This window comes from Pipistrellus kuhlii, unplaced genomic scaffold (genome assembly GCF_014108245.1).
Source record: "Pipistrellus kuhlii isolate mPipKuh1 unplaced genomic scaffold, mPipKuh1.p scaffold_m20_p_18, whole genome shotgun sequence".
Lineage (NCBI taxonomy): Eukaryota > Metazoa > Chordata > Mammalia > Chiroptera > Vespertilionidae > Pipistrellus > Pipistrellus kuhlii.
In genome coordinates, this window is record NW_023425493.1 from 8,314,588 (window position 1) to 8,329,217 (window position 14,630).

A 14,630-nucleotide genomic window follows, 5' to 3' on the forward strand; every position below is an offset into this window, starting at 1 on the left:
GTTTCTATTTTAAGTAAGGCAATTAAGGAAGTCCTTAAGAAGGGAGTAACATTTAAGCATTGGCAGCAGTTAGCTGATGCCAATGTGAATTACATGGAGGAAGAACATTCCATTCAGATGGAACAGGAAGTGCAAAGAAAGACCCAAGGCAGATATTTTCTTGGAATTTCCTTTAAAAAGCCTGTTCTAACATTTTCTTGGAAGCTTATGTAGCTGGTGTAGAGTGAATAGCCGAGGGGCCAAAAAGTCAGGTATAGCCAAGAAAATCTGATAGTACAAACTAGGAAGCTACTGTTAAAGTGTAATCAGAAATGTTAGTCTAGAATAGCAGTGGGAAAGGTGGTAAGAAGTACTCAAATTCTGGATGCATCCAGAAGGTAGAAATGACAGAATGTGCTGGTGGTTTACACATAGAGATTAAAGTAGAGACTAAGTGAGGTCGCATAGTAGGCGAATGTGTCCATAGAGCGGATGCATGGGTGGTGCCTCCGAAACCCAACATTGAGCACTCAGCAATATGAGGAATCAGTAGAAGGGATGAGAAAGCAGCCGGTGCTTTAAGAGAAGAACCAGGAAGATGAGGGTATCTTTGGAAGCCAAGCAGAGAAATGATTTTAAGAAGATGAGACCAAGCAATCCTTTCAAATTCTACAGAGAAGTCAAAAATAAGATGAGGACAGAAAATTACCAGTAGGTTTAATGACTTGGAGGTAATGGGTGACCTTGACAAAAGCAGTTTTAGTAGAGTTTTGGGAGCATGTGCTTGATTGGAATGAGTTAAAGGAAGAATGAAGGGGAGGAAAGAAAGGTCATAGGCAGCATCTTTTTTTTTTTTTTTTTTTTTTTTTTTTACTTTAAATGAATAAGCTTTCAATTATCCAGAAGTCTTAACTCTCTGAAGAGTTCAGGTTGCTAAAACTTCTTTTGGACTTCTGTAATAGCATTGATTTAGGTATCTTTTAAAAAAATTTATTTTACTGTTTAAAGTATTACAAATAGTAGTATATATGACTCCTTTTTCCCCCCATGGCCTCCCCCTGGCCTCTCTTACCTCATACCCCCATCCCAACCCCAGTGTCTTGTGTCCATTGGTTATGCTTATATGAATGCATACAAGTTCATTTAGGTGTCTTGTAATTGAACTGAATCTCGGTAGAGGATTTGATAATTAGTCCTCAAGATAATATATTTATTTTACAGTTCATATGCTTCCTAAGAGCTTACTTGTTCTTTATTTTTTTTATTTTTTTTTAATATATTTTATTGATTTTGTACAGAGAGGAAGGGAGAGAGATAGAGAGTTAGAAACATCGATGAGAGAGAGTCATCGATCAGCTGCCTCTTGCACACCCCCTACTGGGGATGTGCCCGCAACCAAGGTACATGCCCTTGACCGGAATCGAACACGGGACCTTTCAGTCCCCAAGCCGACGCTCTATCCATTGAGCCAAACCGGTCTCAGCTTACTTGTTCTTTAATTGGCAATGCAGTCATCGTATCATACATGTAGAATCAAATCAGATTAAACATTTTAATATAATTTATGGCTCTTGTCTTCTTTCTAGAAATCTTTTGTCGAGATCCCCCTGCCATCCTTAATGGAAGCCATACAGGAACTTCTCTCAGAGACATTCCCTATGGAATGGAAATATCTTATACATGTGACCCCCACCCAGGCAGAGGGATGACATTCAATCTCACTGGGGAGCGCACCATCCGCTGCACAAGTGACAGTCAAGGGAAAGGCATCTGGAGCGGCCCTGCCCCTCGCTGCGAACTTTCTGTTCCTCTTGGTCAGTACCCACCTGCATATACCCTAAGAGGGCTCAGAATATCTGTACCAGAACTTTTATATTTCTATAGTAAGATTACAGTGTTTGCTTGTGAGCTTAACTGTCATAAGTGGAAGTGTCAGATTACATGCCATCGCTGAAACAAATGGTTCCAGCAGTGCCAAGCTATGACTGAGCAGGGAAGATGCTAATAATTCATCTCGCTGGGTAAGTGGTGAGGAGAGTAGGGGAAGAGGAGAAAGGGGCAGGGTGAAGAGAAGATAGTAAGCACTTTCTGTGTAAATCAGGAAGAAAACTATATTTCTTGGAGAGGACAGAAAAACAATTGTCTATGCACACTAACCAATATCACGATAACTGATAAAGCACCCTCTAAATAAAAGGTCATGGGCATGCAAAGGATAAAACTGGCAATATAGATATTATTTAGCTAAGGCTTTAGCTAGACTTATGCTCAATAGGTTAAGTCACAAAATAAACTCACTATACCAGTGGTCAGCAAACTCATTAGTCAACAGAGCCAAATAGAAACAGTACAATGATTGAGATTTCTTTTGAGAGCCAAAAACCGACTTCTGCCCATGGGCCACGAAGTTTCAATCACACTGTACATGCACGCCCGCACGTGGTATTTTGTGGAAGAGCCATACTCAAGGGGCCAAAGAGCAACATGTGCCTCGCGAGCCGCAGTTTGCTGACCACTGCACTATACCTTTACAGCTTAAAGACCTCAACTCAAAGTTCGCCCATTTGTCAGCTCTCACCTAAGGGCCCTTCTTAATCTGTCCTTGAACTCTTCTGTTTGTTCTGGGAGTGAGAAGAACCAAGGAAAGATCAGCTCAAGGAAAACAGTACAAAAAGGAAGACACTGTTTCTTTCTAAGGACTGGAGAGGATGGCCTGGGACTTGAGGCCTTCCTAAGAATGAAGCATGGAGTAGCCTCCATGCAGCGCCAGCCTTGGAATACCGTATTTTTCGGACCATAAGACGCACCAGTTTTTAGAGAAGGGAAATGGAGAAAAAAAGATTCTGAAACAAATAGTGTCCTAAAATATTTTATGTGCATTAAAACCCAACATCACAGTCATAAACACATGTAATCAACTCTGTAAAGTAAACAGCAGCATTTGGAACCATTTTAGAGCCGGGCAAGCACACAGAGACCACACAGAGCCGGGCAAGTAAAAAAACTTTTTTTTTAAAGTATATGTGTAGGCTATATTTGGACCATAAGACGCAGGGACTTTTTCCCCCCACTTCTGGGGGGGAAAAAGTGCGTCTTATGGTCCGAAAAATTCGGTACCTCTTTCCCTGCAGGGAAGCCCTGAGAGAAGAGCAGTCCAATGAGAAAAGGCCATGCATGATGAAAAGCATTTCGCTTTTCTTGGATCTCTCTCGCCTTCCAACTGGGTGTTCTATATCTGAATCTAATGATATTTCTTTAAATGCAGATACCTAGATCCCATCCAGGCCCATTGAACTGGCAAACAGAAGCAGTCTCCTCCACGGAAGAGACAGTTGAGTTCAAATTCTATTTCAAATGTGCAGCACACAATATACCCTCTCATAAAGAAGACATAACTTCTGAGAGGATGCTGCTTAATGGCTTAATCTATTTGTCTTTGTCCTTAAATGTCTAGTTTAGCATCAGAATAAGAAGAATATTCTATTGGTTTCCTAGGACTGCCATAACAAATTACCACAAACTAAGTGGCTTGAAGTAATAAAAAGTTATTATTTCATAGATAATGGGGCTAGAAGTCTGAAATCAAGGTGTTAGCAGGGCCCCCATCCTTCCTACGGCCCTAGAGGAGAATCCTTCTTTGCTTCTTCCAGCTTCTCATGGTTCCTGGTTTGTGGGCTTATCACTCTGACCCCTGCCTCTGTCTTCACATGGCCTATTCCACTCTGTCTCTGTGTCTCCAATCTCCCTTTCTTTTCTTTTATCACCAGTCATTGAATTTAAGACCATCTTAGTAACATAGGATAATCGCATTTCACTATCATTACCTTAATTATATCTGAAAACACCCCTATTTCAAATTAGTTCTTTGGGGGAAATATCATTCAACCCACTACAAGTAGTGACTGCTCTTTAGTGCCAGAAGGGCAACTTATGATGAGCATCCTGGGAAAGAGACAAGGAGGAATAAATGGAAAGAGATGATAAAATATGTCTTGATATATTCAATACAAAGGTACATTGACACCAATAAATGAGGATATGAATGATTAACTCTAGGTTAACTCTAGGCATTCTGTTAGGAGGTCTGACATGTAAAACCATTAGCTAAATGTCTTCCTTTGGTGAACTATGAGGAGAAAGTTCAGAAAGGTAAATAGTCTTCAAGTGGCAAAATTTTTTGATGAGTAGATGTTGTTGGAAAGCACCATCCTAAGGTAACTTCAAAAAGAAGAAAATATTTGCCATTATGGTAAGACTGTTTATGTGCTTATATATCAACTTAATTGGAGAGAAAGAAGGGTTGAGTGGAAGTCTCATTGCTCACTTGATACTCCTGTGGCTTTGGTCTCCAGGTTATTGTAAAGCTCCAGAACGATTTCTATTTGCCACGCCTACAACCCTAACCGATGAGTCTGAGTTTCCAATTGGAACATCTTTGCGCTACAAATGCTCCCCTGGGTATTTTGAGAATATGTTCTCTATCACCTGCTTAGAAAATTTGGTTTGGTCAAATGTGGAAGATGTCTGTAGACGTGAGTAACGATGTCCTGGGAACTACGTTCTGTATGTCAAAGCATCTATGGGATCTGATTTAATTTGTTTTGATTTTGAAGGTGAGATATCTAAGTTGGCCCAAGATATTTAAATGGAGGGTGGACTTGTAAGTCACCCCATTTTATTGTCTGGCTTTCTGCATCTTGACCAGATATTCATTTCATGGGAAAGACTCACACTAAAGGAATTGTAAGAAAACTTTCCATTCATTGGAGGGTACCTTTGATGGTACGAATGAATGAAAAAGGAACACCAAAGAAAATTATATGGGTCACAGTGAACTGTGCTTAGCTGACTTAAATGGAGGGAAGTCCCAAATTATGAAGGCTTCGGTTTAGGTGGGGGGAGGGAAGGGGTAAAAAAACATTCTTTAGCCATAAATAGCTTTTATTGAGAGATGCAAGGTAGTCCTTTAAAAGAGGTACCCTGTAGCTACTTGATTCTAAGATCGTATGGTGAGTGTCCTCAAAGTGGCAGTTCCGTGGGAAAATCACAAATAAATAGGATAAGCGAGCTACACCCCAGTCAGAATCTTAAATCAAATGTAAATGAAACTCTACATTTACTCCAAATTCTGCTGCTTTCTCATAGGAAAATCATGTGGATCTCCACCAAAACCTTTCAATGGCACGGTGCAAATAAACACAGATACTTACTTTGGATCAACAGTTAAATATTCATGTAATGAAGGGTGAGTTGGGAGCACTCTCTTTGGAATATGAGTTCCAGAACCGCAATGTCCATCTCTGTCCCAGTCTAAGAGAGGCAGACTAGACAACTGACCCTGTAATTCAAGAAGTAAGCAATAGGAGTTCTAAACAGAGATGGTAGCTTGAACATGGGCACATGACCAAAAGGAATCTAAAAAGGGAGATGAATCTCTGTCTACATTATGAACCCATGTGGGCACCATGCCCTTGCCAAAGGTAGCCCATGTGAAACCTGGTATGATAGCCGCTGGATAACAAGGACCAGCCTGCCAAGTGAGTAGAAGGATAAATTCTAGTTGAATCATACAGTCAGCCTTAACTGAGGTCGGTGAGTACTGTAGCTGAGTTGGAGGACGCTAAAAAGAGGGATGGGAAGGTAAATCATATATCAGTTCTGGGAAACATGCATTCAAATGCACACAGTGTAGGAACGCTAATGGATTTTTTGCTCTTGAATTTTCTTTCTGAACATTCTCCTGTTATTTCACCAAAGCAAGACATTGAATTTTCCTTTCTAGCTTCAGTAACTGAGCTAGAAGCCATTGCCTCAACTTAGAGTGAGCAATTAAAGAAAGTATATTAATTTTTAGTTCCACAATAAATTTAGAGGAAACAAGGTATCTAAATATACCACATCTTTCTGTGTAAACTGCCCTTGGTGATCAGTCCCATCCTGTCCTACTCAAGTAGAATCTGTGTATTGTGCCTATGACCCAGCAATTTTAAACTAGAATAACGTTCACCCCTGCTCACTTTGTTTGAAGCCTGGAGATTTTAACAAATTTCCATACAATCTCTTCACCAGTTCTTTCTCACCTCCCATTGTGAATAAGACTTGAGCTCTTTCATTCGTGATCTAAACAAAACGCCATGAATACAAGGGAAGGAAGATAGAGCAATTGTAAAGAAGAGACATTTCTTGTAGAAATCAGAGAAAATATTCCTCTGCAAATCAATGTATTCCAATAAATAAGGGAATGAACTCTAAAACAGGATACTAGAAATCTCTCATCTCTATTTGTAACATAGAACCTCTGTAATAGCATGAGGATTTAATAATCTGATATCAGTTTTTTATACATGAGTAAACACACATAGTCTAAAAAAGCAACAATAATCAAAGATTGACTTCTAAGAAAAAGAAACCAAATAGATCATGAGAAAGGTGAATTAAATTCTCCAGAATAAATGAAAGACAACACTGGAAATTACACACATGCACACACACAATTTTACACACACTGAAACATGAGAAAAAATTTAAAAAGCAAAAATTGGTGAAGTATCAATTAGCACAGAATGGAAGATACTTCCCCAGGTCAGAAAGAAAGAAAGATTAGATTTTTGGAATCCCAAGGCTTACTGAACAAATGCAGAATTAATGATAAGAGGCCCTTACCCTCTATGGAGAAAATTTATGACATTCAGATATTAAAACAATTTGCAACTCTCCAGGGCTAAAATAAACAGAAAAAAATGTATATTGCCATCAAATGTTTTTTCCACACACTAAATAGTGGAAATTAGTATTTTGAGGGAAAATATTGTGCTACAAAATATCTGTACTCAGTCACATCGCAGAAGTGTAGTCTTACATGACCAAGTACCCACAACATATACCAATTGGATATATTTCTTGAAAAAAGAATAATTCCCATAATGGAAGTGTTTTGATATCTTCTATGTGAGTACAGTACAATAACACTGGAAATTCATAAACAAAAATTCATTAAAATTCAAAGTTTGGATCTAGATCAAAGAGAAAATTTAAATAGCCATTGCAGATTACCTACAGCAAAGCAACAATGAATGATTATTGAGTGCAGTTGTCCCAAGCAGTCTACCAAGTGCTTTACATGAATTAACTTAATCTTTAAAATGACAATTAGAAGTGGCACTGGCCAGTTAAAAACACAGGATTCTGTTTACTAATGAGGAAGAGAAAAGCGGATACTGGAAATACCTATAGTTTCTGCTACAGATTGTTAACTGTTCTGATCATGTATCTTAGGTAATCAAGAGACAAAAAACTGGTCAGAAAACTATCCCACTGTTACATGACATTGCATTAGACACCTTAACTTTCACTTAATCGAGGTTAGTCCTGCTGTACTTTGGAACATTTGACTAGCTTAGCAAGTATCCTTTGTGACATTTCTTGGAGTAGCAGTATAAAGACATAATAAAAAGAAGATGCGATATTCCAAAATGTGTGGCCTATTTTGAATGGTTTTATGGCACAGTGGACAAATACTCCTGCTTTCTACCATTAAAGTATGAAATTGCTTAACTGCTTCTTCTGGCTCTTCACTGAATCTTCAGGGTAAGCCATCATTCATTCCTTCAATCAATAAATATTTTTTGAGCACCTCGAGCTTAAATGTCTTTTGACTAGGGCCAGAGACTGCACATATTTCCATTAAGACATTTTCTGCCTTTGAGGAGTTTCTAATTGCCTTGACAGTACAACACATGGATTTTTTTTAAAAAAAAAACACACTTCAGTTTCCCTAAAGATAAATTCAAAAATGTTCCATTATGAGTAACACAGTTATTGCATTGAATTCTGAGGGACTAGGAATGACGGATTAAAGAGGTGGGAATTTAAGCTTGTTCCTAGCAATAAAAACTGGTGGAAATGGGGTTTCTTCTTTGCGGTCTCCCATGTGTTAGTTTGTCCTATACTTCGTAAAATCCTCTTGGCATTATTTTCTCGTGGTGATTTAAGTGGAAAACATGGATCGGGTATAATCATTTTTCATCTTGTTTCTAGGTATCGACTCATTGGCTCGCCATCTGCTGCTTGTAACCTCTCAGGCAATAGTGTCACTTGGGATAAGGAGGCACCTGTTTGTGAAAGTGAGTGGAAATATTTCCCACCATAATTCCCTTCAATTGACCCCAATTTGACCCTGTAGTTACAAAGAAGAAATCTAATCCTTTGTGCACAGACTAGTCTCTGAGATATTTGTAAATTGGAGTCAATTGCTACATGGTTCTCCTGTTTTGCTTTTTGTTTTTAATTTTAGGAGGTCATTTATCTGAAACTGTGGGCTTGACCTCAGGTCAAACTGCTCTACTCTCCTACTTTTATAGTAAACTCTTTCCCGAGAAAAGATCATTCTCCTGTGAGTAAATTTAAAAGTCATTATAGAAAATTAAACCTATCTCTGCCACCTTTTAATAGCATGCAACAATCGCAGGAAAGAGATACATTACTCTCTTTCTTATTGTTCTTGCTTTGAACTAAAGAAAATATTATACTTCATAACAATTCCCTAACCCTCTGGCCCTTTTTTTCTTCTTTGAATTCCTCCATGCTCGGGCCCTACTTGTATTCATTCCTGATTAGCTGACTCTGTGTATTCAATGGGATGTTGTAAAGCGATCCTCCAAAACTTGGATGAACATGGAAGACTAAATACAAATGGGTAGAGTGTTAAGGCTATTAAGGAATGAGTATCACCTGCAGAACTGATGTCAGTAAAAGTGGGCACAAACTTCTGGAAGGCTAATGAGGAATAGATACTAAAGCTGTAATGCAATACCTTTTGACCTAGCAATTCCATTTTTTAGAACATAATCATGGAATTTTCCTATGATTTTGGTCTAAAGACATTTTTTGCAATTATATTTATAATCATGGGAAGTGTTAAGAATCTAAATGTTCAGCATGGTTGAAAATAGCTCATAGAAGAAACAAGTCATATTAAAAATTATTATAAATTTTTTTTAAAAAATGTAAGATGAAATTAGGGGCTGAGATGCCCCATCCAAGTGGAAATACACACTATCTCTATTTACCAGCATGCCTGAATATTATCCAGTACCAAATATATTGTTCTATGAAATATATATTCAGATATGTGTGTATGCACATGTGTATGCAGATACTTGTGTATTCTGAAATAATATGCATTAAATTAAGAATATTTATTTTTGGACTGCAATTATTTTATTTTTGTTTGTCCATATTTTGTAAAATTCCTACAATGAATGTATCCATTGTATTCACAAGTATTCACACACACATACACACAAACTAACTTTAGCTTTTGAAGATCCAAATAAATGAATGAGAAGTTACACAAGGTGCATCCTTAACCTGCCCACAATTTGAAATTCTCTGAAAAAGTATAAATTAGCAAGGTATTATCTTGCTATAAAATTTTTCTAGGCCTAACACTTTATTATTTCAGAGAGGGAGAGAGAGAGGGGTGGGAGGGGGGGAGAGAAAGAGAGAGAGTTAGAGTTAGAAACATCAATAATGAGAGAGAATCATTAATCTGCTGCCTCCTGCACGCCCCCTACTGGGGATCTAGCCTGCAGACCAAGCATGTACCCTGACCTGGAATTGAAACCCGACATCTTGCTTCATGGGTCCATGCTGAACCACTGAGCAACACCGGCTGGGCATGGAGTTCATTTTCTACTTAGGAAGGCTGCCCACAAACAAGAAAATAAACAAACATATAAAACTTGAATGCATAAAATATGTTAAAATTGATGTGTTATAAAGTTTAAAAAAAACAGTGTTAAATGATAAATTTGTATGTTACAGGGAGGTGAGTCAATATTTGAAATGATGAGTTGAGGCGCCCTAAATTTTCAAACCAGTTGTTTAAATAAAACATGCTGAAGATTCAGAAACTGATAAATAGATACAAATGTTTTATACACCAAGATATTACTGATTTAGCCTAATCTGTTTACTAAAGTAAAGAAAGGTCACAATTGGATTCCTGGCCAGAGCACATGCCCCAGTTTAGACTCCATCCCAATAAGGGGTGTGCAGAAGGCAGCCAATCAATAATTCTCTCATCATTGATGTTTCTATCTCTCCCTCTCCCTTCCTCTCTGAAATCAATTTTAACAACTTTCCCCCCCCCAAAATGGATTGTGTTTATAACACAGTTCCCAGGGTATCAATATTATATAATCATTTTGATTGAAACTCTATTGAAACCTAATTCTCTTGTCTTGTTTCTAGAAATCTTTTGTCCAGATCCCCCTGCTATCCTTAATGGAAACCATACAGGAACTTCTATGAGAGTCATTCCCTATGGAACAGAAATATCTTATACATGTGACTCCCACCCAAACAGAGGGATGACTTTCAGTCTCATTGGGAAACGCACCATCCGCTGCACAAGTGACAGTCGAGGGAATGGGATCTGGAGTGGCCCTGCCCCTCACTGTGAACTTTCTGGTTCTCCTGGTCAGTACATATTTCCCCACCTCACATACGGGTCTGTGTGTCTGGGCAAGAACCTCCATATTTCTATCGTGACAGTTTGTGTTCCTCTGAATATTTCTTTGTTATGAATATCAGACACAGAAGTACCTGCCAGGAGAATAATAGATGGTTCTAGAGGTGCTGCACTGTGCCCCAGCTGGTGGTATTCTGATGACCCTGCCCACTGGGGTGAGGAATGGAGAATAGTTGGGAGAGGAGGCAGCAGAACATGGAGAGAATCAGTGAGGCCCAAAGTATATAGAGAATATTATAAAACCAGTGGAAATATTTGGTTGTGCCATCTCTATTACTAGTTGTTCCATACTCTATAGGTGGTGTGCAAAGCAAAATGTACATGTCGATGGCGTAATTTATTTCAAAATTGGTAATGCTCTAGAATAGGGGTGTCGAACTCAATCAGAGAAGGGGCCAAAATCTAAAATCCGGCCTAAATCGCGGGCCGAATGGTTTATTGAACAGTCATAAACTGTCATTGTGATGGAAACGCAGCGGAGTGCAGTGATGACAGCGCAGTGCAGGCCACATTGCAAGGCCTGGCGGGACGGATTTGGCCCTCGGGCCTTGTGTTTGACACATGAGCTCTAGAAGTAATTGGGCAAGTCCCGATGTGCTTCTCTTGTTACTTCTAAAAGTTCTGCTCAGCCCATGACTGCATTTTGTTGACCCTTCTTCTCGCCTTTAGCAAAAGGAGCTCAGGATGCCCTGGAGAAGTGGTGTGGGTGGTTGTGCCCTTGGCCTCTGTAGCTCAATCCTTTGCCATGTATTTGTAGCTTTAAGTGACAGTCCCTGGCAACCAGAAGCTCCTTTGTGGCTGTGATTGTCCACACAGGCTCCGTCCTCCAGAGAGGACAGATGGCATTGACTGGGCAATTTGTAGATGCCAGTGGTGTTTCAGTCTGGTGCAGTCTGCAGGCAAAGGACACACACGATCCTGTTTAAAGGCTGAGAGGTCTGTGTTTAGAGAATCAGTCTTCCCACTGACCCGCAAACATTTAGTGCTTTGAGACCTGCCTGCCTAGGTCTTTATGTGGCTCTAAGAGTCAGAAATATTATTAGATGTGCTGGCATGTTCATACTTCTTTGCTGTCTTTTCTTGATCTTAGCATGCCCACCTCCGCCCAAGATGCACAACGGGCGTCACACTGGAAGACATGTACCTCCTTATCTTCCTGGGATGATAGTCAACTACACCTGTGACCCAGGCTACCTGCTGGTGGGGAAAGCCTTCATTTTCTGTACACATGAGGGAAACTGGAGCCATGCTTACCATTACTGCAAAGGTAACTTCTATTCTTACTGGGTTTTTATGGGAGACTTCTGCATGAGGCTAATAAGATGGAGATCTTTTCTGAGAGGATGGTGAAATGAGTATCAATAGAGGAGAAGAAAAGCAGAACAAATAGTAGGAAGAGAGGCTGCACAAATATCCTGACCTCTCCCCAAATAATTAGGAAGAACAGAGGGAATTTTGAGTGATATAATAGACGTCTATCACCAATTTAAAATGCTTTCCAGGCCTTTTACTAATAAACTATTTCAGCTTTAAAGGATCACAGATGGTCCTCACACACACCCTTAGAAGGTCAATAAGAGTCTAGAAGCACCTTGTTGTGAGGACAGTAGAAGTGAGGTCGGAGCAGTTAGTTCTGGAATTGCCGTGGGCGGAGTCTCACTATAACTCCCAAGTCCAAAGGTAACGAGTTTATTGCCTCTTACCTGCACCAAGTCTCAGAAGTGATTTTTGTTATTCTGTCTATATTTGCAAAAATGAAATACGACTTTAAAACCTTTCTTGGCAATATTCTAAAAAGCTACAAAATGTGGGATTAAAAATCATATTCTATGACTAGGCATACTACTGAGATCTTTACGAAAGGGATGTGTGTTAGTCTCCCGAAGAATCTGATGAGGTGGGGTGATTATTCTTGCTGTCTTACCGAGGAGGAGATTGAGGTGTAGAGAGATCCAGTTACTAGCCTATGATCCTCAGAGCAGGAGTAATGGTACTAGGATTGGACCTAAGCTCATCCCTGCTTTCTAACTCTGCCCTTTATACTGTCTCCTTTTAAATGTGTTTTTTTGGCTTTTCAGAACTATAAGTTAAGGGCTTTTTTCTTTGCTTGTTTCTCTTCTATTCTTTTATTTTTCAAATACTATGTTATATTCCTATTTCCTATGGTATGACCCAGGTGCATCTAGGCTAGAGTATGCTTATCCTAACTCCTCATCTTTCCACAACTTTTCAGTTTCAGAGTTGTTCACAATTAAAAGTGGATTACAGTACATTCCATATTCCTAGAAAAATAAAGTTTGAGAATCTTAAATCATAAGATGTTTAGGGAGGGGATATCAATTTTTCCTGATTGATAACATGACCCATCTTTGCTGAAGGAAAAATAGGTTTGGGGGTCATAGATCTTTCCATTATGGTAGTTACAACTAAAGTTATCAATAAAATATCAATTCCCTTCTGATTTTTCTAATTTCAGAGGTAAAATGTAGCCTCCCAGAGTTTACAAATGGAATCTGGAAGGAGTTAGACAAGAGCCAAGAATTTCGATATAGAGACAATGTAACCTTGGAGTGTGAAGATGGATATACTCTGGAAGGCAGTCCCCGGAGCCAGTGCCAGGCAGATAACACATGGGACCCTCCTCTGGCCACATGTACTAGTACATCTGGTAAGTGCAAGAGCAGGTACAAGGAATGCAGATCCTCCCCAGTCATGCACTGTTCATTCATTCATTCATCTGTACTGGCATCAAATGTGGTGTGATTGTTACGGCACGTGATAGCGCTAAGGAGTGCAAGAGGAGCTCCTAATTCTTCTCCAAAAGCCCTAAGCAATGGAAGTCAAGCCAGCCTTGCTCTCTTCACAGTTCTCAACCCATTCATCTTTCCTTGGGGACCTCCCTGAACCTTTGTCTGCATCACTCTTGTTGCACACATCCCACAGTAATGATTCATTTATAACCCAGGGCCTTAAAAGTCAAGAGCCTATCAGAGACAGATCAGACCTTCAAGAACTTCAGCCTGAGTCAGGAAACACCTTCCAGGTTGCTGAGACTAGCTCTTCCATCTCCCTCATTGCTGAAGGCTACATGACTCTAAACTGGTCAAACTACATCAGCAGATTTAGAAATCAGGTGTCATTGAGCTCTATGGGCAACTAGACAGAGAAGTCTATACCCTGAACTTGTACACATCAAGGAGCTGATGAGCAAAATTAGCAATGAATAACCTTTCTTAATCTAAGTTAGGGCTAGGCTTCCCTCACCCATTCTTGTGATTATTTGTAGCAGTGATTACCAAGATCGTTCAAGATGTTTTTATTTATTTATTTATTTATTTATTTATTTATTTATTTATTTCAGAGAGGAAAGGAGAGGAAGAGAGAGAGACAGAAACATCAATGATGAGAGAATCATTAACTGGCTGCCTCTTACACTCCCACTACTGGGAATGGAGCCTGCAACCTGGGCATGTACCCTTGACCAAAATTGAACCTGGGACCATTCAGTCTGTCCATTGAGCCAAACCAGATAGGGCGTTCAAGATGTTTTTTTATAGTTAATCCCTTGAATGTGCTGGTTAATCTGACTTACAAATGATATTTCCAAATTATAAACTCGCCTTAACATCAAATTATATTCACTGTGGCAAAATGCTCCCTGCCTAGCTGGCTGAACAAATGCCTTTAGACCAGTGGTTCTCAACCTTTCTAATGCCACAACCCTTTAATACAGTTTCTCATGTTGTGGTGACCCCCAACCATAAATTTATTTTTGTTGCTACTTCATAACTGTCATTTTGCTACTGTTTTGAATTGTAATGTAAATATCTGTGTTTTCCCATGGTCTTAGGCAACCCTGCTAGTGGTTTTCAACCTGTGGGTCTCAATAAAACCAATGGTTTTTTAAAAAAAAAAAAAATTAGAACAAAATTGGACTGTGCAAGGATAAAAAATGGGCTAACTTGTCATTGGCTGAGGGCTCCTGTTTAGTCACGTGGAGTGCTTGACTGATGCATTTATGACCTTTGTCTTCCTTTTAGGCCGACGTAATGCTCGCATTATTGGTAAGTTTTATAAAGGGTTTGCTGAGAAACGCTAGCATCTTAACAGTAAGTAT

At 39.4% G+C, this 14,630-nt stretch overlaps 1 protein-coding gene across 1 annotated transcript in view; it reads left to right on the forward strand.

The window, feature by feature from the left end:
- The window catches only part of LOC118721675 (complement receptor type 1), a 76,708-nt gene that overhangs the window by 33,913 nt on the left and 28,165 nt on the right, over window positions 1-14,630 (forward strand). The window contains exons 17-24 of the mRNA XM_045583412.1: window positions 1,566-1,793; window positions 4,332-4,511; window positions 5,125-5,224; window positions 8,017-8,102; window positions 10,234-10,461; window positions 11,604-11,780; window positions 12,990-13,181; window positions 14,554-14,577. Coding sequence (XP_045439368.1) covers window positions 1,566-1,793; window positions 4,332-4,511; window positions 5,125-5,224; window positions 8,017-8,102; window positions 10,234-10,461; window positions 11,604-11,780; window positions 12,990-13,181; window positions 14,554-14,577 — 1,215 coding nt within the window. The remainder of the gene's footprint in view (window positions 1-1,565; window positions 1,794-4,331; window positions 4,512-5,124; window positions 5,225-8,016; window positions 8,103-10,233; window positions 10,462-11,603; window positions 11,781-12,989; window positions 13,182-14,553; window positions 14,578-14,630) is intronic.